This window comes from Ambystoma mexicanum, chromosome 9 (genome assembly GCF_040938575.1).
Source record: "Ambystoma mexicanum isolate Mex_15411 chromosome 9, UKY_AmexF1_1, whole genome shotgun sequence".
Lineage (NCBI taxonomy): Eukaryota > Metazoa > Chordata > Amphibia > Caudata > Ambystomatidae > Ambystoma > Ambystoma mexicanum.
In genome coordinates, this window is record NC_090931.1 from 247,595,290 (window position 1) to 247,622,986 (window position 27,697).

General features: G+C 45.9%; 1 protein-coding gene across 1 annotated transcript in view; it reads right to left on the minus strand.

The window, feature by feature from the left end:
* The window catches only part of LOC138487920 (zinc finger protein 37A-like), a 291,426-nt gene that overhangs the window by 38,919 nt on the left and 224,810 nt on the right, over window positions 1-27,697 (minus strand). Inside the window, exons 5-6 of the mRNA XM_069614546.1 lie at window positions 14,392-14,505; window positions 12,928-13,038 (exon numbers count right to left, since the gene is read on the minus strand). Coding sequence (XP_069470647.1) covers window positions 12,928-13,038; window positions 14,392-14,505 — 225 coding nt within the window. The remainder of the gene's footprint in view (window positions 1-12,927; window positions 13,039-14,391; window positions 14,506-27,697) is intronic.

Consider the following 27,697-nt stretch of genomic DNA (forward strand, 5'->3'; position numbering starts at 1 on the left):
GGCACAAGGAAGTAAGTTGAATAAATACCCTTGTTTTCTAGCAGAATGGCGATCTCCTCGAGGAGAATCTTCTGATGTTCTAAAGAGTGTACTCTTTGTCGTGGAGGATGGTTCCAGGGACGCTACAGTAGTTCTATACAATATCCTGTGGATACTGTTGACAGCACCCATCTGTCTGATGTGATCCCTTCCCAAGCCTGGGTGAAGGTGGAAATGCGTCCCCATACTGGGGTTGCGTGAGAAGGGACCCTAAACTGAGCGTCACTGCTTTGGTGGAGGCGTGCCGCCTCCCTTGTTGGGGCTGCCTCTGCCTCTACCACGACCTCTCTTATTACCCCTGCCGTACCCCTGGGTAGACTGTTGGTTGTTGTTCCACTGTGTACCCTACCCCTGGGAATAGTTAGATCCTTTCTGGGAATTTTGGCCGCGTGGGAGACGAAAATGACTATTCCCTCTCTGGTTAGGGGGTTTATTGGTTAACTGGCCAAGGGACTTGAGTGTTTCGTATTCGTCCTTGGCATTCTTTAGTGCGTCTTCGACCGCCTTACCAAACAACAGATCGGTTTCCACCGGTTTGTCCAACAATGATGCCTGGGTTTCTGCCTTAAAACCAGACTGCCGTAACCACGCATGTCTTTTGATAACAGTGCCTTCCGCTATGAATCTGCCTGCGTTGTCTGCGGCGTCGAAGGTTGCTTTCAAAATGCAACCAGACACGGCTCTACCCTCTGCGGAAATCCGAGCTAATTGGCCTTTTAAAGGTTCAGGAGCAGAGGCTATGAGTGCCGCGACTTCTTCCCACTGATGGCAGTTGTAACCGGCCAACAGGGTGGTGGAGTTTGCAATCCTTGCTTGATAGGCGGACGTTGAGGCTACTTTCCTGCCAAAACCGTGTAGTTTTTTGCTCTCCTTGTCGGGAGGAGCTTCGGACGATGACAAGGGTGTTCCAGCCCTCTTACGAGTGTTGGTGACAACTAGGGAGTCTGTCTTCAGATGTCCTCTTATATAGAGAGGGTCAGACTGGGCCGCCCTGAAAAGTTTTTCAACCCTGGGATTGACTGCTCTGGTGAGGTTCGGGTTCACCAGGGACGGATCTATTCTTCGCTGAATGGATTTAAGGATAGGGATGGTCTGGGCAACAAGCCTCCTTTCTCCCACTAACTCCTCTGCAAAGTCCCTCTCCTCCTGGACACCGTGGGTGTCAATGTGGAAGTGTTCTGCTGCGCGTGCGAGAACCTCGTTTAGGAGGGGTTGGTTATCGACCGGGGAGTCGGTAGCCGGGGCTTCGTTCTCTACCGGGGAGTCTACCCTGTATGTTTCCGGGTCCTCCTCTTCCTCTTCCTGGTCCTCATCATCCCCATAGTAGCCCGTCCCGGTTTGCTCTTCTACCATGCCAAATTCTTGGTCCTCACCAAAGGAAGCCTCTCCTTGATACATTGAGTATGGTCTTGAGTATGGTTGTACCTCGAAGGGGTCTGACCTCATTGGTGTTTCAAACCGGGGCTTTTTATTCGGGGGGATAGGATCCTTAGAGCTTGAGGGTGTCGCCCCTTGTGGGTCATACGAGAGGCAATGTTCTGGATTTTTATCATAAAAGTCAGCTAAAGAAGACATTTTTGACATGACCCTATCTATGTCTTCACTGGACCATTTTTTGGAACTGGGAATGACTCTCTCAGCAGGTCTATGGGATTTATCTTGCGTAGCTTTGCTGGTTTTAGACATATCAGCAGACCTGGTCTTGTCTGTCTGTCTAGGGGGAGTGGTGTGTTTCACAGGTGTGGAAGAATGCAAAGGTTGTTTCTTCTGCTGTTTTCCCCCCTCCCCGTGAGTGGAAAAGTGTTTTCCCTGTCCTTTCGTGGCTCTGGAGGTTTTCGACGGCTGGCGTCGAGGATCGGGGGTGGTGTCCCTGTCCTTCGAGCGTGGGTCCTCGCTGATTTTAACTGCGGGTTCCGACTCCTGGAGCGCGGCCTGGGGGTGGAAGTCGTCTTCGTCTCCCAACGATCAAACTTCTGTTAGCCTAGGGAGCAAGGCACTCTTGGCAAGAGTGGATGATTGCCTGGAGTCATGCGGCGATCTTGATCGAGAGCGCCCAGAGGACACCGAATCGGACCGTTCTGTTTGGGCCTCTTTCCGAGAACTCGACGTCGTCGAGTTTCGGTTGGACTTAGTGTGTTTAGTGTGTGTAGTATGTGAAGCGCTTGTGTCGCCGGGGGTCTTCCCCATAGCCGCCCTGCCGGACGACCTTCCGAGGTCGGGGACCTGCGCTCGGCTGTCTTTCAACGCCGTAATGCCCTCGCCGTCCGAAAGTACGGCGTCGCTGCCAGCGCTGAATGCGCCCTCCGCTGCCATGGCCGCCTGCCTGGCGTGGTGGGCCCACCGCTTCGTCGAACGGTCCTTAAGTGTCTTAAGTTTAAACCTACTACACGCTCTGCAGTTCGCTTCGGGGTGGTCCCTCGGCAAGCAGAGATTGCACGTGGCGTGCCTGTCGACCCAAGGGTATTTGCGATTGCACTTGGGGCAGAATTGAAAAGGGGTACCCTCCATACGCACCTTGAGGCAGCGGGCTGTTAAGTGTAGGAAATGTATAAGGTGTACCTATATACCAAGAGTGTAGAGTATGTACCACCCCCCACTCTCCCTACTTGCAGGGCCGAGGCCAGAGGTCTTCCAAGGCCCGGGCCGAGGCCAGAGGCCTTCCAAGACCCGGGCCGAGGCCAGAGGCCTTCCGAGGCCCAAATCCGTCGTGCAGCAGCCGACCGTCGATTTCTTCTCCAGCCGGCGTCGAGTTGTCGAAGTTCGACGTTGGGGTGGGGAAGGATGTCAATAGATTAATCTTTAAATTTTTAGCAAAAGTATGGCTAAGGCCAGGGGACTCCGCAAGATGCTTCCGACCAGTATGGCGGAAAAAACCATCTGAGGATCCTAGACGCGTGAAGGATCTTGGGTACAGTGGACGTCACACTAGGGATAGTATTACCGGCACGCCCTGTGTCGACACCCATTTTCAAGTTTCAAAAAACAAACTGTAATACTCCGCAGCTTCCACTAGATGTCGGCCTATGCACAGCATGTGATCTAAGCAGATTCCACAAGCCTCAGAAATATATATATATTTGTCAAAATTGGTTTGAGGCGGGATTTGTTGCAAAGCGTTGTTCCTTATACAATTCCACACTGTTTCACCAATCTGCAGCAAATTTTGCATAGTTATCTGTTAGGACGCTCAAGACATTACTGGCTTTATGACATTTGGACACCCCACCCCTTTCCATGGATTTCAGCACCATCACACAAGAGATGGTTGCCTGAAAACAGCAAAACATCAATGTGGTCGTAAAAGGACCGGTCCCGACATGAGGAACAAAACGCGAGGTCTAGGCCCTAGGATGCACAGTTTCGAAGATATTTGCACCGTTATGCACTGCAACAAACTGCACCACCCCAAGGTGAGGCAACAGGTGGGGAGAGAGCACAGTAGGTTCCAGTATGCAGCAGCACACCAACTTTCGCCTCCTCCCCAATGCCTGCTCCGGGGTTTATCAACCAACCACATGCGCCCATTCTCAGTGCAGTTTACTTCAGTGTGCAAAGTGAATTGGGAACAGCGACTTACAGGATCAGTGTTATCATGTCATCATCCGGAGAACGGGTACTTCTGCTAGTTGCTTATAAAATGGTGGCTGCCTTGTGGAGGAAGTAAAACTATGCTTGTTCTCTGCCAAAGAAACATGTTAAGGAAAAATAAATACTGTGGCTAATGGTACACCTCGTGCATCTCTGTGCCAAATGATGTCGAAAATCCTACCCTACTCAATACGCATCACTTAGTACCTTTCCCATTGAAGATAAGATAAAGTTATCAACAACCATTTGTTTAAACATGACCTAAATTGAAAGAGCACGTTCATCTTAAGTAATCTTCCACTTTAAAAATGTGAACAGAACCTCTTTAATCCTTTATATATAATTAAGGCTTCAAGTTTTACCATATTTGGTTTCTCGACATTTGCGGCGCACTGTATCCATGTTTAGTTTTGGGTTGTTTTATCCATATTTATCTACATTTTATGCTCTGTAAAGCAGCAAGTTGCAACTAGCATTTTTCCATATTTATTACATTTTCAAAAGTAGTGCTTAAGTGCCTGATTCACAAAAGCGTATTATAATGGCACAATCTCATTGGGAAACGCCCTGTGACTCAGGCCCTAAATGTCTATATTTGGATGCTCACAAAGATGGATTCAAGCGCAACAAAAGTTTTTACTTTGAAAACTATCCATGGTTTTTCCTGCTATTGTTGCTGCTGTGAGCAACATCTCAGACGCCATTTAAATAGGTTTCCATGTTTTAGGCTTTCTGATGCGCTATTTTGTACAGCCATTGGCCTGCAAGGCACGGTTTGATAACCCGGAGAGCAGAGCTTTTTTGCTTAATTTTTTTCAAATCAACACTGAAAAGGAAATAAAGTGATTGCCATACATTTTTATGGGTACAAATCAGTAAAAATTGAAAACGGGGATCCTTATATAGAATTCTTTTAAGATATCTGTCTATTGTGAACTGTGCATGAGGACAGCCATCCTTTTGTTCGGAAAAAGTGCTACTTTTATTTCCCCCCCAAAAATGTGTTAATGGGGTTTACAGCCCTGACCCACTTTGACACTACACCAAACCTCCTGCCTTTTCCTTCGCCCTTTTTCACTCCCTTTTTTCTTTTTCCACACTTTTATCTGACTTTCCAGACCAAATAGATATTTGTATGAATGGTATGGAAAGATGTTGGGTAGAATTTCCATCTTGTGTGATATTCTCCTCTGCTGGTGAGTCCCCCAGCACATTCTGCTGCACTATTGTTTTTTTCTGACCCTCCTGTGTGAGTGGGAATCTTTTTCCTCAATCGCCCATTCTTATTTTGTACTCTTTCCTCCATATTTTCTATGGCATCTGTAATTTTCTAATGTAGGGCACAGCACCTTATGTGCAGTGTTACTGAAAGCTCGCTCCTTGAGCTTCCCTCTTTGGTTTTATTTGTATTCCTTGCGAGAACTACTGTTCCCAAGCATAGAAGGTTACTTTTTATTCTAACTAGACTTTTCTTGTACGCCTAGCACTCCCCACATTATGTGTAGTGCAGAGGGGACACTTGGTTTCCCTTTTGGTTACAGTAACAATTCCATCTGAGTGGCTGGTGGCAGTGGACTTTCTACCAATTTTGTGAAATTTACAACGCACCCTGTGTTTGCAGCTGCGGTAAGGCTCACATGGGACACCATTGATCCAAAATGTTCCCATCTTCTTTTTTTGCCAGCTCACAGTGGTTTGTTCTTTCTGATCCTTCTGCCATGCTGGGTTGGGGGGTCCTCGTTTGTCTTTCGTCTTTGCTGGGATCCCTTTGTGTAGTGAACATAATATTGCCTAGTATGTTTAATAAATATTTATATAAAACTGCAAGTATGCAAGTGTCTTCTTGACTGTATGCGTGCTCAAATGTCTTTGTACTCTACTACAGCCCTTCTCTCTCCTAAGATCAGCATGGCTGCTCAGCCATAGCCACCATACCTTTTGGGTAGTTCAGGTCTATACTAAGAGTTGGAGCCCTGTACACTAAAAGGAGAGTCTCCTATAGTCCTACCTTAGGGGGACATTATAGATCAAAGCTCCATCTCCCACAGGTTTTCTGCTCTGGCAACTGTTATGAAACACAGATGTGGCTCCAGCAAATGCACAAGTGACCTTACAGCTCTACACCACATAGAAAGGGAGAAGAGGCAAGGAGAGGCAGGAAGAGAAAGGGAGAGGCAGGGAAAGAGACAGCAGCTAGAGAGAGAGTTTATGAGATAGAGTGTTAAATCAGTGTATGGTACAGGTAGTGTACTTATACATACGGCTGTATCCACTGACCCAGAGATACGAACCATTTGATCAAAATATTTTTGGTGGAGCTTTAAAGTCTGGCAGGCAACACATGAGAGGAATTGCAGATGACGGAATAAATTAAGTAATTTATTGGTTTAATCACTCAAGAAGGTTAAATGACATACGCTGAATGAAAAAAAGCATAGGTTTCTCTTTTTGCTAGATTTCCTAAATGTCGAATAAAATGCAGTGTGAAATATTAGCAACTAGGTAGATGGATGAGTGCATTCAAACTACGGTTCCTTAGAAAGAGGGTCTATCGAATTATGATGACAAATATGCTTTATTTTGGAATTTTCCCAGACTTCTAAAAATATCAACACTTGCACTGAACCCTTAGAAAAGTACAAAAAGACAAAATGTTAAAATCAATGTTTAGCTCATGCACTGGATTTAGACTGGGAGACTCGTGTTCCTAGGTTGTCCTACTGCATCCTGCCTTCATCTGCTTGGTATAAATAGACGTGCAATGGCTGCTGCAGTTCAATCCACTTCACACCTTTGGAGGAAAAGAGGCCTACTCATTCATCTCCCTCCTTGTTGGTACTGAAGAGATCCCTGCTTGCTCCACGTCAGTGCCTTTTGCCACAGGTTGTGTTGCTGCATTCCCTACCTGTACCTGCTAGGATTCCTCCCAATATTGTGCATGTGTACTCTGCCATCAAAAAACATTTCTAGTTTGAATCAGCCCCTATTCTACAAGGCTCGGGATGCTTCAGGAATTCTGTCCTATTGGTGCCTCTCAATGACTTCCCTAGAATCCTCAACACTCCTTTGCTCTTTATTTCAGACAAGTGGGTGGTAATCTGTATGAAATTGTTTATTTGTGGTCAAGTGCCAACCCGGCTCTGCTTGTATGAGACTGCCCTTAAGCATTGTGTACCTTAGTACTCTCACTTCGAGTGCTAGATGGGCACATTATCTTCCCGTTGGCAGCGGCAGTCACACTGTTTGGGCTAATATCCAGAGGCGGCCAATTTGTGACATCAGTTTACTAGGAAAGCCTTATTATAATAAGTTTTTTATTCTGCTTCCCTTGAAGTGAAGTATAGCTGTGATCTATGGCCATTGCATTCCCTTGCTCTTACTTCAAGTATTGCATCTTCTCTTGCTTCTATGACCTAACGCTAATTACATGGCCAGATAACACACTGGGTCGAGTCTAGCTTTGTAACTAAGTAGAGAGGAGTCAGGCTCTAGTTTTGATCCCTCCATTCGCCAACAGCTCCGCCAGGACTGCAACAGCAGCCTTAGGAGAATTCAAGGACCCAAGACTGGGACCCACCAAGACAAGTCCAACCCCAAGGAGGTTCGACCAGGGGCAACACTCCCCCACCCTAAACCCAACACTTTGACTTGATAAAGACCCCTCTAGGTCGAAACACGTGTCAGCTGACCACACAAGGCTAATTGTCTACTCTGTAATAAAAATCTCACTACAAAAACAGCAATTAGCATGGGAATCAATTCATATTCAGGATTTTCAAATGAATGCATTGTGAGGTATCCAGGACTGTCTCTGTACAGCTATGTAACTAGACTGAGGACTTGCTTTAGCCAAGCACATTTGAATTCAGTACCTGCTTGTAGCAGCTTTTTAATGGTTCTCCTGTTAGCAGGATTAAGGATTCCACTGACGATTTATGTAAGTACTGGTCTAAGAACAGTCTTTTTCCTCCATCTGAGACCTAAAAACAGCGTTAATCTTCCTATTGACAGAACATATTTTGCCCACCAATTGCTAACGCAAACGTTAAGTCTCCATGAGCATGCACTAATAATCTGTGCTCCAGGCTTTTAGCACTTTTGTGGGACAGCCCAATTAAATACTCACGGATAAATGCAGTAGGCGCCTATAAAATAAGCACAGAGCACAGTTACAGGCAAGCATGGGCACCGTACCTTGCAGGGAAAAGTAATACAAGCAGAAGCTTACTGGGCTGAAGTTGACAAGTCCCATATGCAGGGGATTCATACTCGCAACCATAGGGACTTGGCAACCGCAAAGACTTGCAAAGTGCCCAGCTCTCTTCCCTTTGCCCGTCTACAGGCAGGAGCGAATAAAAGATCCAAGATGGCACTTTGCCCAGACATCTGTGTTGCCCACGGAGCCACAAGAACGAAGGGACGGAACATATATGGTGGTTCAAAAAAACACCTGAGTGCTCAAACAAACCAATCACATTTGCAAACGAAAATCACCAAACCTGAGAACTGTCAGAAAGGGGAGGTCCAAGCACACAAGGGCAGACCCCTGTGCAGACCCCTGTAAAAAAGAGCGAATTTGGGATAAGGGTGCGGAAGTACGGAGGGAGCAGAGGTATGGAGGAAAAAAAAAGTCCTGTAAAATCCAGAGAAAGCAGAGGAGGTGGATGCTGTGGGGAAGCTAGAGGAAGCTGGCGATGGGAGAAGATGGGTTTCTGTAATGACTTGGAGAGAAGGCAAAGTGGGTGTGAAACAGCAGGTGGCGGAAAAGATTGAGACAAGGGGGGAGACTGAGAAAAATCCAGTCGTGGTGAGACAAAAGGATAAGGTGGTAGTGAAGCAGGTGAAGATGGTGAGTCATCCAGATGAAGTGCTAGTGAGCCAGGAGGCCGTGGTGTGACAGCAAGAGGTGGCAAGAGATAGGGAGGCAGAAGATGGGGAGAAATATGAACAGGTGAAAGTGGTGACAGGTCAGGAGGCAGATGTGGTAGAGATAGGTGGAAGAGATGGACAGGAAAAAGGCAGAGAGGGAAGGCATCATGTTAGGACCGTTTTTCTGAAGTGCTACCAACTTCGTCAAAACCATTCAACTGAGGCAGTACAAGACTCCACTCTTAGTATAAAGCTGTACCACTTGAGTACATGGTAGCGTAGACAGAGCAGCCAGGCTCATCTTAGGAGGGAGAGAGGGCTGTAGAACCAGTACAAATGAAATTGTAATACAAATGATCCAAATAAACACTGAAACACCTTGAATGTCAAAATAAATGACTTATCTAAATACAGGTAGGCCCAGATAAATCTAGGGGTAAATACGTACTAACACATTATATGAAATCACAATTCTAAAAACACAACACTATACTTGAAGTTACACAGACCAAAATATAAACCTTATTTGGAACCCCTGACAGTAGTTCCAGGGAAGTCAAAACCTTTTCATACACATTCAATATAGGTCACACCTATTCTTGGGGAGTAAAAACCAATGGTTACTTTCACAAATACATTCAGTAATGCAAGGGCAGTAGACTCTACAAGTTGTATAGTGACTCTCAGTACAAATCAAATCAGTCAACTGGCCAATATACTTTTTGTGAATAGTGGAACACTGATTCCAAGTACAGTAAAAACCTATAACTACTTTTGTGATATCACACAGTTATACTAGGTGAGTAAAACCTTAGGATGTAATATTCAATTACAGGTGCTTTTGAGATCAGTGAACCACAGAGAGAGATAAGCAGTAACTCTTGTAACTTATTTTTGGGAAGGCACACAGCTAACTCAAGGAAAGTAAAACCCATATACTTTTCATATCGCACAAGCAGTCCAGGTTAGATCTTTCCCAGCTATAAGGAAAACTGAAGTAGGACTTATCAGGGACAGTTAGAACCACAGACTCTAGGTTAGCACAGGGAAAGTAAAACCCAATATTAACCTTTACTGAATGACTCAAAGTTATTCTAGGTAGGCAACAACCTAATACAGACTTATTCTGGACAGGCTAACAGCAAGTCAACACTTTACTTTTGGGAAGAGGCACAACCTAATCACAGGAGAGTAATATACCTTTATATCTACCTTGTTTTAGAATGGGAAAACAGTTTCTAAGGAAGAAAAGATGTTAACCATACTTTTAAGAACAGTGCATCACACATCCAAGGTAAGTAAGAACTTTTGTAACTGTTCACTCTTAGAATTACAGTTACCAACCACCTCTTTACAAGTAAGTAACTTTTAAACACGTATTTTCTATTCTAGGCAAAAGTCCCAATCCCTTAAAAGTCTTTCCCTTATTCTTGGAGCAGGAGTGTTCTCAGTGGCAGAAGGGGGGTCACTAGGACTAGTGACCAACAGGCAGTGTCAGAATAGGTTCTTTAGTAGCAAAAGTCAGAGTTCCTTAGGAAAACTGGGCAAACAGGTGAGTACTTTACTGTAGAGTTAGAAGAGAGTCCAGGGGCTTCGCAGCGGACACCCCACCAGGATTCTAGCAGTGGGACTGGGTGCACTGGATGAGAGTCCTCCCGATCACAGAAACCACCCCACAGCTACACGGAAATCCTAAGAGACTTAAGGTAAGTACACACCCAAGCCAACAGAACTTTGCAGCAGGGATCGATGAAGAAGGCTCTAGGCAAGGTTTTCCTCGTGGCTGAATGCGGTTCTGCAGATCTGGCACCTTTTCAAGGAGCACAGAAGAAGACTGAAAATTGTGGTTGATGTCTCGTCATAACAAAAGGTCCAGCACTCTGTTGATGGGACTTTTCTGACTCGATTCATGTCTCTTGAGATCCACCAGGATGCCCACGAAGTTTCAGGGAGATTTGGAATTTGGAAAACTGTGCACCGCATAATGGCTTAAGGTCCCAATGTATTGGGGTATTGCAACAATGCAAGGTAGCAGCAATGCGTGAGATGGCTTAAATTGCAGGTCTTCTTGAGTCTAGTGGGTCTCATCAGGCTCTGGGTGGGGGTCATTGTTTTCAGAGTCCCCAGGTCGATTGGAAGGAAGGGCTACAGCAGGCTCCGGGTACACAGCAGGCTCTACGGTCGTAGAAAATCGTTTCAGATGATTTTGCTTCATCATCCTCTTCGGTTCCAGTGGTCGACTTTTGTTCAGCTTCCAGGTTCTCAATATTTATCAGGAACTACAGCACAACCTCTGCATTCTCTCCCCGCATTTTACAAGAAGGGCGGTCTGGTTGTCCAATCAGGACAGCCAGACCCCCCACCACCACTGCGACTTGTCCCCATTCAAGCAAGGTGGAAGACAAAGGGCTGTGGAGTTTTGGACTCCTCTCTCACTTCCTGCCCTCACAGACAGACATGAGCCTGGGAGGGGAGTACAGGGGACTCCCACCGAAGATAAAAATCACACAAAGGAATTTCCCACCCTGGATGTCAGGGGAAAGAAAAAGAAAGGACAAGAAACACTAAAATGGCGAAAAAAGAAGACAGGGGCCATTTTGGTAAAATGAGCACTTTTAGGTGCCTGTACTGCAGCTGTGAACACAGCCCGCGGTAAAGGTGCACCAAATTAATACAAGGTATCACTGCCACCAGCCATTGAAAGTAAGCTTGTCCCTGTAACATAATTGTTACAGTTTTAGTGTGAAAGGGGATACATTGTATCTCCACAGCACTCCACATAAGGTGGGGTGTGCTGGTTTGACAAAATAAAATGTAGAAGGGATCCAAAGATCCTTTCTACCCTTGGGAACTGTAGTTCTCTCAAGGTCAGCAAAAGAAGATTAAAAGTGGAGCCCCTAGGGCAACCCAGCAACAACAGTCATTTATTGCCAATAAGTTGTTAAAGAGGATATCTTTAAAAAGACAGTATGAAGAGTCAAAAAAATGACACCCATAAAAAGAGTAAAATATTCTGTGAGTGTGGAAAAAGGTTCCCACTCACAGAGGTATTAAGGAAAAATATCCCACTAACAAAGCAAAAAGTTCTGGGGTTGACCCAGGTCAGGAAGATTTATCAGTTCTGTGAAAATCTTACCCAACACATCACAGGTAAGCAATTTGCCTGGTGGATTAGTCTAAGGGAAGGGAGAGGTTGCAAGCTCGTGGTGAGGCTGCAAGGACATAAGAGAAGTTCTGAGTGAGACTCAGTAGCAGAGGAGACATGTGCGCAGCAAATAGTCCACAAGAAATTAGATGGTTGCACATGCACGAGGAGTGGTCCCAGAAGGGGGAGATGTGTGGCAGTGAGAAATCCTCCAGTTCAAAGCTAGCAAAACCTTGCTGCAACTCAGATCACATGCCAAAACACAATGGTAAGCCTTAGGGTCCAACCTTAGTGAACCCCAGCATCAGCCACATCTGGACAGTGGCCAGGTTCTACCACTGGAACCGGATCCCACAGTGAATGTCATGAAGGAGGATCAAATGTGTACAAACATTCCAAACACTCGGGAGGATAGCTCAGGGCCAACGTGCTCGCCTTGGAAGCAAGACGACGCAGTCCGTGCTTAGAAACCTCTGGGTATTAAGCACATTATTAATAACCAATTACATCCAGGAGTGACTGAAAACCTCCAGGAGGGATCCCAGATTTTAGACAATGCTGAAAGCCCCACCTCCCCCCAGTAACTTTCTTTTGGCTTGCATTTTTTGGAGACCCAAAGGGAAGTCTTCCTATTATTTTGTTCCAAACAGATACATTTTTCTTAATGTTATTGAAATTAACCCACATTAAACACTTTAGCTTGGTCAAGGCCAGACTAAATCTGTTGGTGTTTTAGGCGTAGATGCAGAGACATACTCGCTGCGCCAGGATTTCAGCACATCTCTGGTCATTATGCATCACACCCAATAGCGCCACAGGGGAGGAGTGTCCACCTCGTATCTCTCAACAAGGCTTCCCCTCTAGGTTTTGCCTAGGTGGACTGCAGCAGTGCCTTTCTACTGTGTGCCTAACATGTTTCTCACCCACACTGGGATACAGTTGGAGGAATGCTGTGCAGCGATTTCAGCCCCTCTCCAACCCTCACACACGACACGCAACATGATCCACAGTATAAGTTTGCACCTCTTCGATTCACGCACCGTGGATCGGCCTATAATTGCCCACATCCCAACTGCGCTACGAGGCCGCACCAGGCAGACGTGTACAGTCCAAGTACCTGTAAACAGAACAATCAACCATATTGAATTCATCTAACTTGAGAAGGAAACAAACGTGCCCAAATTCTACTAAATATTCAGAAGTGTCTTCAGTTTCCTGTAACAGGCTAAGTCACAAATGGATTTCTGGCTCTCCGCACTATGTTTAACTAGATATCAGTAACGCACCTGAAGTGTGATTTCTGCTGGGTTCTGTCATTTCTTCACCAAGATGATCAATGAAACATGGGCGGGGGTCTTCGTTCCTCAAACATGTGCTTGTGTTCAGATATGCACCCCCTTTGGAACAAGATAAACACGTTTGATTTCAAAACAAATACTTTTTTTTGCAAAGGATGGTCTACATTTCCTTCTGGAATATCTTCAACGAACCTCCTTTTGAAAGTAAAATATTTTAAACCCCTCCCGACCCCGCACCTCCAGGTGCTGAGAATGTGTATGTCATACATTTGTCACCGTGCCTATGTCCCCTCTGCTAGAACGTTACACAAGCATTGTTATGCACATTTAATGTCAATAGAAGTAAGCACTGCATACAAATGCCTGCAGCAGTTAAAGGGTCAGTATTAGTGTAGGTTGAGATATAGCTGACAGTCAGGTCCTTGTCTGCAAAGGGGAGATCGAGCCATTTAGATTGGCCAACAGCTTTGTCTTTATAACACATGTTTATTAACACATGAAAGGCTTTGCAGCCCCTATCCAAATGTTTATGGTATTAGTGTGATTTATGTTCATGTTTATTAGGTTTATATAGCGCTTTAATCCAAAGCGCTTTACAATATAACAACAAGGTACAATAATGGGAGAAGCATATTTACAATCATGAGACAAACCAGTGTAACAATACGTAGGACAGTTTCCTTAGATGGGGGAGGCGAGGGAATGGTGCGGAAGAAGAGGGCGGGGCGGTAGCCAGGGAAGGGGGAACAAAAATTTCAGTTGTCTGATTTAAATTCCAGAGGGTGTGAAAAGGGGGGAAGATGGAGGTATGAAGAGGGTAGGGGGGGGCAGGGGAGAAGGGAGGAGAGAGGAAAGAAGGAAAGTCAAGGGGGGAGTGAAGAAGGAGGGCTTTCAAGGCGGTGCAGAAAGAGGAGTAGGTGCGGACGGAGCGGATAGAGAGAGGTAAGGAGTTCCAGTGTAGGGGGGCCAAGAGCTGAAAGGAACGGAAGCGTGAAGAGTCACATGGTGAAGGGGGTACAGTGAGTAAGAAGAGATCAGCGGAGCGGAGAGAACGGGAGGGAGTGTAGAATGAGAGGAGCGAGGAGAGGTAGGCGGGAGCGAGGTCATGGAGAGATTTGACAGTTTCTAAATTGATTTAGAAATATGTAGTATTGTAGCCATCATCCTTTGCTCCATCGGAATTCGAATTTGTGACCTGTTGGTGTCTATATGGATGGCCACCAGTCCAGAGGCAGGTTTGGTCATAAGGTGGATTTAATCATGTCAGTAAATGATATAAAGATGCTGGCTCATTACGTATAGACAGCATTAACACTACGGAGGATGTGCATCAATGTTTCCACAAATAAAACTAAAATGTGGGTAGTTCACTGGACGGGACTAGGTGGGAGTGGCATGGTAAAGTGCACTAAATGAAAGAAAGTCACAGATCACTCTTCCCTGCTTCCTCACCTGGGCTTAGACAATCGTTTATTTCCCTTTCTTCTGATTTCATGTGTTTCCTTGTCTGCAGGTCTTTGTCGTGCTTTACCTTGAACTTCACATCCAGGTTAGCCGTGATGTCACCTGCATATGGAGACAGAAACCCACGATAGGTACAGCTGGCTTAAAACCATTGCCATCTCTTCCTCTGTAGGTCTTGGGAGTTGATCTACTAGTATCTCACATCTTGAAAATATTATGCTCCAAGCCAGAAATAACACACTGTACATATAAGATATTCAGACATACAATAAAACGCACTTGGCCTCAGAGTTTCTACCAAGTGAGTTTTATTCTCTGTTGAATAGGACACATCACAAAAATCTTCGGGGACTAAATTTCCAATTTAGGATGCACAAGGTAATAGTCACTCCTGATGACAGATTTGGTTGTTGATTTCAGGGGTACTTTTATTTTGTTTTACAGCACAAAACCCAGAGGCATCTAGGCGCTAGTTACAAGGTTACGGTGTAAGTGCACTTTGTATTGATATTGATCATTTATTTGCATCGCGCTCATACAGAGCGCGACGAGGTAAGGGAGGGGAACAAGGGAGAACAAAAACAACTATCTTACTAGGCCCAGTGACGTTGAGAACGCGCCAGTGCAGCAGAGAGGGAAGGGTGAAAGTGCAGGGGTAGGGGGAGAAGTGGAAAGTGATGAGAAAAGGAATAAAAGGTTAACGGTAAAGGCCAAGATGGACTTGAATCTGCAGTATATCCATCAACAGATTTTGGGTCGTATATATTGGACGCCAGTGAGAATGAGTGCAAGGGGATTGGCAAATATGGATCTTTGTTGGGGTTGCTACCATTCGAGGGGGACCTACTTGTATATGCTTTGGGAATGTGAGAGTGTGTTAAATTTCGGGAAAGATATTTTCAATTGGATCGATCTGGTGGGGAATATATCATTTCTTCGAACTTTCATGGCTGTGATCTTTCTCAGCTGAGGATAGGTGTGAGGAAACGTGCAAATCCTCAGATTGGATTGATAGGGTTTTGTTAATGGCTAGAAGACATATTATGAAAGTGTGGAAATCTAGGAAAAAGCCACAATCTGAAAACTGGTTGGCGGATATGTGAACTCTTTCACATTTTGAGAGATCTCAGGCATTTAGACTTCATCGGGAGAATGAATATGATGAAAGATGGGGGACCTTTAATGATTTGTTTGGATCAGGTGTAGGTTCAGGTATTTTAGGTATAACAATGAATTAGTTGCTGGGTGGGAGGGGGTGGTGTTCTGTCTTGGTCGTGTGTAGGTTTGTCATGTGTTGTGTCCACTATTGGGGCTCAGGGGTGAGATTTCATTGCTATAATATATTAGTGTTCTGCTTAGTTTATATGATGGAATTCAAACTGTTCTCACTTGTATGTTCTTAAGATGTTCATGGAATAAATTCTAAATAAAGAATGAAAAAAAAAAAAAACAACAGTGGTAGTGCAGCCAGCAAGTGGCAAGTGCTAGGTTTAAGGCACAGAGAAGGGGTGTCTGATAAGTGCGGAAAAAGGGGGGGGTGGATTGTAGGGTTACAGATACAGACCCAAGTGCTAGGGTTGCGAGGAGGCAGCACGGGTGCCTGGCAGGGTCAGCAAGTACCTGGGCCCGAAATCAGAAGGGTAACCATGTGCACGATGCCGAAGCAGAACAGATCAGCATGGGAGAGGAGGAGCGAAGGCAGAAGCAAAGAGGAAGGTCTTGAGGTGCGTCTGGAACCGGAGATGGTTCTCCTCAAGTTTCAGAATGGCAGGGAGGCTGTTCCAGAGGGAGGCCCCAGCCGAAGACAGATATCTACCCCTAGCTTGTTTTTTTGAGAAACGACTGACCCTGAAGGAGTTGGAGGTGGAGGAGCAAAGAGCTCGAGAGGGAAGGTATTTACGGAGGAAGAGTTGAAGGTATTTTGGACCCAGGCCCCAGAAAGCCTTGTGGACAATGCAAAGGGTCTAGAATTTAATCATTGCAGCCACTGTGAGCCAATGAAGAGATTTCAGTGCTGGAGAGATACGATCCCAGGGCTTGAGGCCAAGGACAAGTCTTGCAGTCCTGTTCTGGATGAGTTGCAGAGGGCAGAGAGTAGAAGCAGGTGGATTTAGGAAGAGGTTGTTGCAATAACCTACCAACCTAGAGAGAAACAGGGTTCGAGAGACAGTGAGCTTCTGGGGGAAGGAGAGGAAAGGCAGAATACCTCTGAGGAGGTGCAGTTGGAAGTTTGACTTTTTAGAGATATCAGAGATGTGGGCAGAAAAGGAAAGCGTGCAGTCAAAGATGACCCAAAGGTTCTTAGCCTCACAGGTGGGGGTAGGCGGAGGGCCCAGGGAGGCCGGCCAGAGAATGACGGGAAAGGAGGGTGAAGGTGTGCCGATGAGGAGGCTCTCCGTCTTGCTGGCATTCAGGCAGAGATTGTAGGTGGCACACCACATCTGAATAGCAGACAGGCAATCAGAGATGAGAGATGGAGTAGAGGTGGCAGAGGGAAGCCTGAAAATGAGTTGAGTGTCATCAGCATAGCACTGAAAATTGGAGCAGAAAACGGCAAAGGGATGGCCGAGAGTTGCCAGGTATTGGTTGAAAAGCCACGGTGAGAGGTCAGACCCCTGGGGAACACCGCAGGTAGAGAGAGAGATAGAGGAAAGGAAGGACCCAAGTTGGACCTGGGAGGGTCGATCGGAGAGGAAAGAATTCAGCCAGGCCAGAGCCTGATCAGTAGGATTGGGAGTAGGAGTTAGCACACATGTGTGAGCACAATCCGGTAAAGCATCACCTCATGGTGAGGAGGGGGGGGCTACATCAGGTGTGCCTGTGGGCAAAGCAGTCAGTATACATGTGTAAACTTATTTCGGTAAAGCCTCAACTCATGATGCGGGGGGCTACATTGGGTGTGCAGGTGGGCAAAGCAGTTAGTATACATGTGTAAACGCATTCTGGTAAAGCCTCACCTTATGGTGCAGGGGGCTACATTGGGTGTGTCAGGGGGCAAAACAGCTAACAAACATACAAGTAATCAGATTGTTACAGGCAATGCAACAGTAGTATAAGTCTGAATAAATACAATTACGTGTTGAGGCAGAACAGCAGTCATACAGTTTGATGACTCTAGGTCAAATGAGGTATGGTGAAACAGGCAGTAGGTACATCAAACAATACAGGAGTGGAACAATGGTGATAGGTAAGATATGGAGTCCCTGCTAGGTCGAATTATGCGAGGTAAGCAGACCCATAGTTACAGATGATTACACTAGGGGGGAGGGCAGAGGTTAGCAACGGCAGGCCGCGCTTGTTGTGGATGGTGTATACCTCAGCGCAGGCAGTTACAGTGAAGAACATATAAAGTGTAAGTTCATGAGTACAACGTTTTTAGGCAATAAACGAGTATTGGGAACAAGCCCTGTCCGCTGGCTTCTGTGTACACGTGGAGGCGGGTGTGAGTCCAGCGAACAAAGGGAGCGGTGAAGCAATGAGGAAATCCACACGCCTACTGGGAAAGCCTCATCCCGCAAGGCGGGGGGGCTATATCAGTAGGGAGATAGGGCCAATAAACTAAGAGCAACACTGGGTGTTAAATGCGCGATGTGTGATCACAAAAGGTAATGACTGCAAGATCGGAGAAAGCCAAGTGCAGTAATGCGGGAAGTGAGGGCAAGCATACATTGGGAATAGTAGGGTCATATGTTTTAGCCGTTTTCCAGAAAAGCCGCGCATGGGGTAAAGGGCTACATCGGATGTTGAAACGGGTGAGGAAAGTTCACCAGTAGTAGTACACAAGGGGAGTCTTACCCTTGGTTTCCAGTGTCCTGAAGCATTACAGTGCAACAGTCGTGGTGGTCATGGAAGCGGGCAAGTCTCGAGCGGGTTTGGGGCCAGGAGCAGAATTTGGTTAAAGTGCGTGGGAGGTAGCCAGGTCGACCAGGTCTGGACAGGGCCAGAAAAGGGGTAAGACCCTCAGCCTTGAAAGAGGACCTTTGGAGGGGCAAGCTGTTAGGGGGATTTATCATTTTTATGCTTCATCCCCTTTCCTAGTGAGACCCCAGCACTTTTTGCTGGACCTCTGGACCTTTTTCTTTATATACTGAATGAGTGGAGCCTTTTTACACTCATTCATTCTTATGGGCTCTACCTTTTGGAAGTATGTTCTCTGTGTTTTACCTTTTCTATGGAGTCTACTTTCCTCCATATCTCTTTTAAGGCATCTGTGTAACTTTTGCAGCACACAGCTCTTTATGGGTAGTGTTGCTGGCAATCCTTTGCATTGGATTCTCCTTTGAGATTCTTCCTTTATCCATATTTTCTACTATTCTCGAGTATAGAGAGATACATTGTATCTCTCCTAAAACTTTATATTCTGAGAGATTGGCACACACCACCATTAGTATCCCCCTTCTCTCTGCTCCTGTGACTTTTTAGTCACATTGGCAACCCTCTAGTTATGGCTGGTGGAAGTGGATGTGTTCTACCAACTATTGTGCTTTTATTTAAAACGCAGACTGTATTCAGTCTCTGTTTTGCACAATAGGATCTCCTATGTCCTAACATGGTGGCTCCTTTCTTTTTTCACCATTTCTAGCATGGTTGTTCTTTGTTAGCCCTTCTTCTACCATTCTAGGAGGGCGAGGTCTGTATGTGTGTTTTGCCTTTGACGGGAACCCTTGGGTGTCCCCGCATAGACTCCAGTGTGTCTGGGCAGGCAGGAAGGGGTGAGGAGTTTTTCACTCCCCTGCTCTTTGTCTGCCCGAGTGCCTGAATGGAACCCGTTCCCACTGGGGGTCTGGCTGTCCTAAATGGACAGCCACCCGCCCCTTTCTGTAAACTGCTGAGACAGTTTGCAGAGGAGTGTGTGCTGAAACTGAATAAAAGGTGAGGTTCCTGAGGTGAAAGGCAGGTTGGCCACTGGAAACTGAAGTAACCGAAGAAGACGGCGACCAGAGACGCTTGAAGACCCTTTGCAACACTGTGAAGCGACCACTGCTGTCCTAACCCCGTTTTCTATGTGACAGAGGAACTCCGAAGAGGACGACTCCTTCCCTTTGACTGGTGGGAACAACTAGTCCTGAGACGAACTACCATCTGAGCCATCTCCCGAGGTACTGTGCCTGTCCAGAGCTGCGGACCGCGAATACCAGGAGGCCTCCAACCTCTGACCAAATTGCAGAGCATTATCTTAGAAAGGCTGAATACATCCATCCAAGTCTTTGCTGAGCTCCAGGTGAACCTCCAGAGACACATTCTGACTCATCCAAGTTCCCTCACCAGAGTACTGGACTCCAGGAATCGGAGAAGGATGACCGGGCGAATCATGTCCTTGGTTGGTGCTACAGAAAAGGCTCCAAAACGCAGACTGACCGGAGAAGCTGAATAAATCTGTGCCATAGGTCCTCCCTCGAGACAGCTGCTGAGAGATCCCATCCATTGTCCTGCTTTTCGTCACCAGATCAAGGATTCCGGAGGTCGGGTCCAGCGATGCTACATGGAGGAGAATCCAGCCACAAACATTTCTTCTAACCTAAGGTACTGTGGGGAGAAAAGGTATTGCTTACCTTGATCCAAGAAGTCGCTCCTGAGCGTTGGAGTGCACGTAGAGGTGTCAAGGTTGTCCACTCTTATCTCTATTCCAAGTTGCCAGCCTCTGCCCCTTTTGCGAGTCCTTTAACAGCGTCTCAGATGCTGTGTTATTCTTCAATCATTTTTTAACTAGAGACTAGAAGTATCCTAAGGAACCTTTGCTGTTTCCCCACTTTGTAAGAGTTTAAGCCCTCTACGAACTGACTTTTGCTGTGAGTTAGGAATTGGACTCTAAAAGAGTTAGTTTGCTCCGAAACGGTTTCTAAAACCTTAAGCTCTGCTACCGTTCGACTAACCAACTGTTTTCCTTCCCCAAAGACATTGGGCCTCATTACAACCCTGGCGGTAGCCATCCCTGCAAAACAGGGACGGCTGCCGCCGGAGTTGCATTTTTTCCGTAAAACAGAAATGGGCAATTACCGGGTCATTACGGCCTTGCCGGATCCGGTATTTGCCCACTCCCGGGTGCCGGAATAAATTCTTTCCTGTTCCCATCAATGAGAATGGGGAAGCCGGATGCACATCAATGCATGCCGAAATGCTATGCTTGCAGGTGTCTTTCATTCCGCCAGGTCAGATCTGGCGGAATGAAAGGCACCCGCAAGCACAACTTGGAGTTTGCCGGTCCCGATACAACAGTACCGGCAAGCTTACCAGTACCGTTGTATCTGGACTGGCAAGCTCGTAATGAGGCCCATTATCCTATGTGGTATTGCTAACTAAATAAGATCATAGTATATATTTTTCTGTGCGTGAGTGCTAGAACTGTCATTAGTGTCAAACGCTGTAACAATTGTAACCGCAAGCAACTACAAACTAAGCAGTGGCCTTTGAAAAGTATGTCCATGTGTATTGGTTTAATGATTTAAGTATTTTGAAACATCTCTTGTGTAAATATAATAAATATATATTTGAATATACATTCATTGGTATACGTGCTTCTTTGATCTGCTTTACTAACTAGGTTCAGTGTACTTACCTACAGCTCACATCGTCCTCTTATGATAAGCCTGACTGCTCTGCCACGCTACCAAGGTTCCATGAGTAGTACAGACTGATACGAAGAGTTACGGACCTGTATACAATTGGGATTATTTTATGAAATCTTACCTCAAGTGGACTTTAGGAAACCTCCCCCGACACTGGCGTCACCTGCCGGCTCCCTAGGGTTGGCTAGCTAAAAGGATCCAATCTCCAATTGAGGCGGGCAGGGGCGGAAAAGCTGGAGGGTAGATGTCTAAATACACAGAACCATTTTTCTATGGCAGACATGAAATGATCAGTGTGGTGAGTTGACTAAACTCCCTATCTTTGCATGTGGCCGAAGTGAGCCACCAGGAACTCAGCGGGTCCGGCCTACTAACCAATGGGAATCCCAGAGAATAGAAGAGGAGGGAAACCAATGGCTCGCTGTCCTACCAAAGACATGATGCTTCATTACAAGTTTGCTGGTCCGGAAACAAGGGTGCTGGTAAGATCACCGGCACCCTTGTTTCCCGAACGGCAAACTACAAGTCTGCCTGCCAGAGCCGCTGTGCTTGACAGGTTTGACCCGGACGGACGCAGCGGCCACAGTAGGCAGAATGCTTACAGAAGCAACGGCACCATTAGCAACAGTGCCAGTGATTCCGAGTCCCCACTCCCATAGAGTCACATAGGACTCTATGGGAATGGGGATTAACAAATATACCGGCACCTGACTTCCCAGCCGCTGATCTCGTTATGAACCGGTTGCACCGGGAGGTTAGGTGTCAGTAAATTACTACAGTCAGGTGGTAACCCGCCGGTAGCACCGGCAGGGTTACCGCCAGACCCGTAATGAAGACATGACCCTAACGGGTATCCTGCTGGAAAGTTTCATCTTAGAAGACTACATTTCAGAACACAGTTTAAACCAGAGGTTAGTGGAACTGTCAAAATGGGCAAAGAACAGCCATTCCGCAAACCTTACTGCCTTTACGAGTCACACAGAGAGAAGTAAAGTCTTCCCATCTACAAAGCGAACAAAAGCCACCTCGCTGATCCAGAGCACAGAATCACTTGATGAGCAGTGTGAACGAGCTGCAGAGCAATGCGAAACTGCTCTCCGCTTTGCTGATTTCAAGATATTGCCATATGCTGCATCCACCTTTAAACCCTTGCAGAGCAGAGCCACAAGCCCAAAACCTCATTACAAAATAAGCCAATATGAAACCACTACTAATAAATCTTTAATGAGGGGTATAATACCCAAAACCAAGAATAACCAATCAGCAGTAAGAATTCAAATGACGAGGACTAACAATCATGGATGAGGTTGGAAACTAAGCCCCAGACCTGGAAATATAAAGGAGACATGGGAAATTCAGGTGGGGAGACACTCCCAGAGGATGCAGACCTGCCTAACCATGCTTCCTTGACACAAAGGGAGAGTCCTGTGTAGAAGAACTGGAGAACCACTAAACCTTTGAAAAGAGTAAGGGTGCTCTCCTGAGCAGACTGGAAGCAAGTAGAATGAGTGCAGTTCAGGCTTGGAGAGACGGGAAAGAGGATCCCTAGCATGTGTGCATGACCTAAAGGGAATCAGAAGGATAAAGCCAGAGGTCACCCACTAGCGAACCGAAGGAAAAGAGGGCAATGACTTCAAGGCATGTAGGTGGAAAAAAACAAACAAATCGGATGCCTGACAAGGATTCTCATCTGGAGATGGGAGGTGAGTAATACCCAGAGTTGTGAAGCCTGGAGTGAGAAGTAATCCGAGGTCCAGGAGGGACCTCTTTGAATCCCGAGAGGAAGGTATAGTCCAGGAGGCACCTGTTGGAATCATGTCAGAAACCAAAAGGTCCAGGAGGGACCCATTTTCATCATGATTGAAAGCAAAGGTCCAGTAGAGAGTTGTACGAAACCTCAAATAGTCAAGGTCTTGGAGGGACCCTGGGAGAGTCGAGGCCTGGGTGGGATCTAACTCATGATCAGAATTAATGAAGGTTAACGAGAGACCCATCAATAACCATTGAGAACCAATGTGGCTGGAGGAAGACCACAAGGAACTGTGGTAAGGCCAATGAAGGGTTAACAATAGAAAGAAGCTTGAAACCTGAAAAGAATCTTGAAACCAGAAACCCAAGGTGGCGGGTGCGGGAGGCTTGAAGAGGCATGTGAAAGCAGAGGCCTGAACAAGACTAACTACTACATGAAGCTTCCCAAAAGATTGCTATAGATGAGGGTTGGATTTTAAGAATAGGTTTCAAACTTTTATTTTGGCCAACCAAAGGGACATTTATGTTAATGGATTAGGGTAGCCAGGAGGCTACTGGACCCATTAAGCTTAGGAGTGGAAACTTTCATTTTTGCACAGTCTTTGCAACTCTGTGGGCTAGTGCGCCCTGAGGGGAGATGAGAGCTCAAAAGAACAGGCGTTGAATTTATAATTTGAAGACTGCATTACCTGGGAGGAAACCTGCCTTTGTGTTAAGGTCCCTTGTTCACAGATTTGTTTAGGAGAATCTGCTTTTTGATTATAGCCTTACCCCATGACCATAATGTAGAGAACCAACCAGCCATTACTAGAAGCAAAAATAAATTGCATTATCAAAACACCCACAGACAGTGTAACTTTTATGATTACTCGGCCTCTCAACATCATGTAATCTAGATCTGTCAGACATATCCAGAGACCCGTCATCATGAATGCATCCTTCACAAGCCACCAGTGAGGGTCATTACGCCTTATGAAGGCTGCCCATAAAATCACTCTTGGCCTACCATGCGTCTTAACCAGCCTCAACTACTGCAATTGGATCTTTGCAAGGCTTCTGGTGATAACTGTACTAAGACTGTAGAGCAGGTCTCAAAATTTGCACTTGCCACTAGCCATTGGCAAGTAATAATTCAGCCTTGGTGAATAAGAAATTGTGTTCTGTGCGTCTGTGGAGATGTGAAGGCGGCAATTACTTTTTATGACTGGCTAGCATGAAGAGCCAGGAATGAGACACGGACACAGGACTCATGGTTTTGGTTACAGACGTATTAAAACGAAAAGGGCTTGGGAAAATGATTCATTGTCCCTATACTAAGAGGTATTTCCCTACCTCAAGCAAACATAATGGTCTGTCCAGTGTCAAGATGTCCAAAATCCTATCCTCGCCCTCTAAAACTAACTAAGGTGCAAAGGGAATTGTCTCTGCTTCCTGAAGTGCACACATGTTCAAATCCAACACAGAAGTTCAAACTCCAACAGAAAGGTTCCAAATAGTCAATGTTCATAGCTTCAGGGAATGACTCTCTTCCCATGGTTTCTATCCAGAAAATGCATAGTTCAAAACAAAAGAATAACCCAAGTTCCTTGCAGTTCAAGCGCCCACTGGCTTCCTCTTGTTATTGTTATCCACTCCTCAGGAAATTGGCTCCCTTCGCCAGGCTTCTCTCCACATTCACGATAACTCAAGTACTGCAATTTGGGTGTGGGTCTCAGACTCACAGGACACCTGGTATACTCCCCTGAGAGGCTTTCTTTCTCATTCAAATGAAATTCAAAATCTAGAAAGGCATGGGCTTCTTTAGGATTCTCTTTTACAGTTCTTTGAATGCACTTGTCTTTGCCTGATGTGCTCTCCTGCCAAGACTATCATGCAATTTCTTTATACAGCGTGTGTTCGGTAAGTTTGTAAAAAATTGGTTCGTCTTGCTTTACAAAAGATCTGCTATACTCCCGACAGATCTTAACACACAGTATCCCTTTGTTTCTCTCTTTTGGTTTTCCCCAAGTTTGTATGGTGGGTCCCAGACCCCACTTCCACTGTCTAGGGCCTTTGTTCTCTTGCCCTATAGTGCTTTGGTGTCACAACCCTTCCTTGGGCTCACTGGTTTGCTTCCTAGGCTTCTGCGGCTTTTCCAATTCCACGTCAGGTAGTTATCTAGCTCTCACGTCTACTGCAAGCATCTCTGACAGGTGTTTGATCCTCGGTCAAAGTTCCAGTTGCCTCAGCACTCGGAAAGCATGACTTGCTTCCTTTCGTCCTGCCACAGCCTCTGGGGAGCTGCCCCGAGCATGCTGCAGAGCGGGTTCCCTTATCACTCCTTTCTGCCGTTGGGACTTCCGCAACACCACTGGTACCTCGCTCTGCCTTGCGCTGGAGAACTCCATATTTCACTTCGCGGCATGGTTTTGAACCGTGCGGGTCAATTGGATTGACTCAAAAACTAGATCACTGGTATTGATTTTCTTTAGGGATAATTATTATTACTTTTTGCCTCTTTCTTGTCTCAGTTTTTGTCATGTCGTTTGATGTTGGTTCTCTTTAGGAGTAATCATTACTACTCCTTTCCTCTTCCTCGTCCAGTTTCTGTCATGCTGTTTTACCTGTGGTATTGAGGAGGCTGGTGTTGGTTCTTTTTGGGAGCGATCAGTACTATTTCTTGCCTCTTCCTCGTTTCAGTTCCTATCATGACGTTTTTCATCGTGTGGTATTGAGGAATACATCCCTAAAAGGGAATGGGGGTTATGGGACTTCCTCTGACAATGCCATGCCCCCCTAGCTCCTGGAGTGTCACCTCCCCCATGTGGTCCTCCCTCCCTCCCATAGCCACCCCAGGGTAAGGATCAGGTTGTGGCTGCCGTCCCCATGCCACATGAGGAGAAGCTACCTCCGGGGAAAGTGTGATGGCATCATCAAATTCATCACACTAGCAGCCTGCAACTTAAAATATGTATCCCTGATGTAGAGTTCAGAATTTTGGGGCCCATCTCATTTTGGAAATGAGGTGCTCCCGTAACATCACTCCGCATATAGGTCCCTCCACTGGCTCCCTTGTGAAGTATTCCATGGACCTAGTGAAACAGGCCTCAAAACCTGCACTCACCACCAGCTATTGCCTAGTGATAATCGTGTCTTGTCGAGTAAGGAATGGTGTACTTTGTGCATGTGGAGAATTGAGGGGCAGAGTGACGTTTTATGCCTGACAAGTAATTGCAGATTGCAACGTGTACACCTGTATTAAAGTACTGCATAAGCCTCACTGATTAGCCCACAGAGCTTATCGTGAACTTGCACCCGACAACCCTATGAAACTTTTTGCGCCGGTTACCAGCCAAACAAATGTGCGTTGATGGTAGAGCACTATACCCTTAAAGGTCCATCTTGGCAGTGACACTAACATACATTTGAATAGGTCCTCAGCATCCTTTGCCGTGTTTGGGTTACTCCTCAAACCTCACATGGTTACCTTTATTACAGCCCTTTTTGTCTTTAGAACAAAATAAAACTACCCTTGTGTTGAGTCCCTACACGAGCTGAGCCGTAAGACTTCTGTGTGCTTTTAATCTGTGATAGTGGGGAGATAAGAGGAGAGCTGAATGTGAAAATAAGGTACCTCGTCAGAGATAAACTTATGAAAGAAGTCAATTTCTTAGTCTGAATTCAGATCCATAGGTACACAGTAAAAGGTCATAGTTCAGAAGGCTTCAGAATGTATCAGTTTCATCAGTATGCTCCTGCCACGATCCTGCCATGGAGATGCGGATAAGAATAGTTCAAGCCCAAAAAAAAGAATTTTTTTATTGGGATCAGTCAAATAAAATTGAAAGAACTGACTTGCCACCAGGGATTTGATGCCATTGGTGTGGACGCTGGTGACGTGTCCCACAATGGCGAGTCTTTCGTTTTCTCTTAGAAGTGCCCACATGTGCCTTGCTGCACAGACAAATTGATATGTAGATGGTAAAGACTGAGAGGTAGTTCATGGACCATTTAATAAAAAAGGCCATCGGTTGTTGAATTTCAAACTGCACGGTTTATTCTGCCCAAATTTAAAAAAAAACTGCACTTGGAACAAATGCGAGAGCCTTTAGGAAGTGCAGGTAGCAATGTGTGATAGGGTCTGCACAAACGTTGCCTCTGGGTTTGTTGCTACTTTTTTGTGTCACAGACAGTGTTTTTGCTGAAGGATTGAAGATCTGTATGCCCCTTGAGCAAATGCCAGTTCTTTTTCAGGAAGGAAAGCACGTAATTACAAGTACCTTGTATTGAATTTCAGACTTTTGCTGTGATTGGTGACTTGTTTGGTTTTGGGTTGGAGTAAGTAGTCTCTTATGACATCATCTGCCGAGGTCTGGGCCTATTTTACAGTATTAGATGTAAACACTCTTTACCAACTTGTTTGCTTCAGATAAGTAGTTTGATTGCACAGAGCAGGTGCTTCCCGAGAATTCTCCACAGAGGGAATTTGGAGTGGACACTTTCAGCTTTGAGAAAAGCAGTGTTCTGAATAATAGACTTTGTGACAAACTGCTATGGAAAAACAATTATAGGTCAAATAGTGTCACACTAGTTTTGCTGTAGTGAATTCCCAAATTACAAATGTTATTCCGGAGGTATGTAATGGGATTGTCAAGAGCATTATCAGACACTCCAAGTTCATAAAGATGACATCAGTGCACCTAGCCCATAAACCGTCTCGCTAGACATGTGTGGTTATGTGTGATTGTGCCTAAATGGCTCAAATTCTGCATCTGTACTGGTGCTATCATTTTGGCGGATTCAGGTCTTCGTTAAAGACTGTTGTTTTTTAATTTGAAGTCTAGAGGGTCACATAACTTTCTGTGTACTACAGGAAAGTGGCAGACCTCATGCCTCGATCCTGAACCATGTGTAGTGCTCCCACGTCGGTGGCCACCAGGGTACATTCTGGCTGCCAGTTGACAATGGATAGCCTATTGATTTGTCTCTAGTTAAAGAGG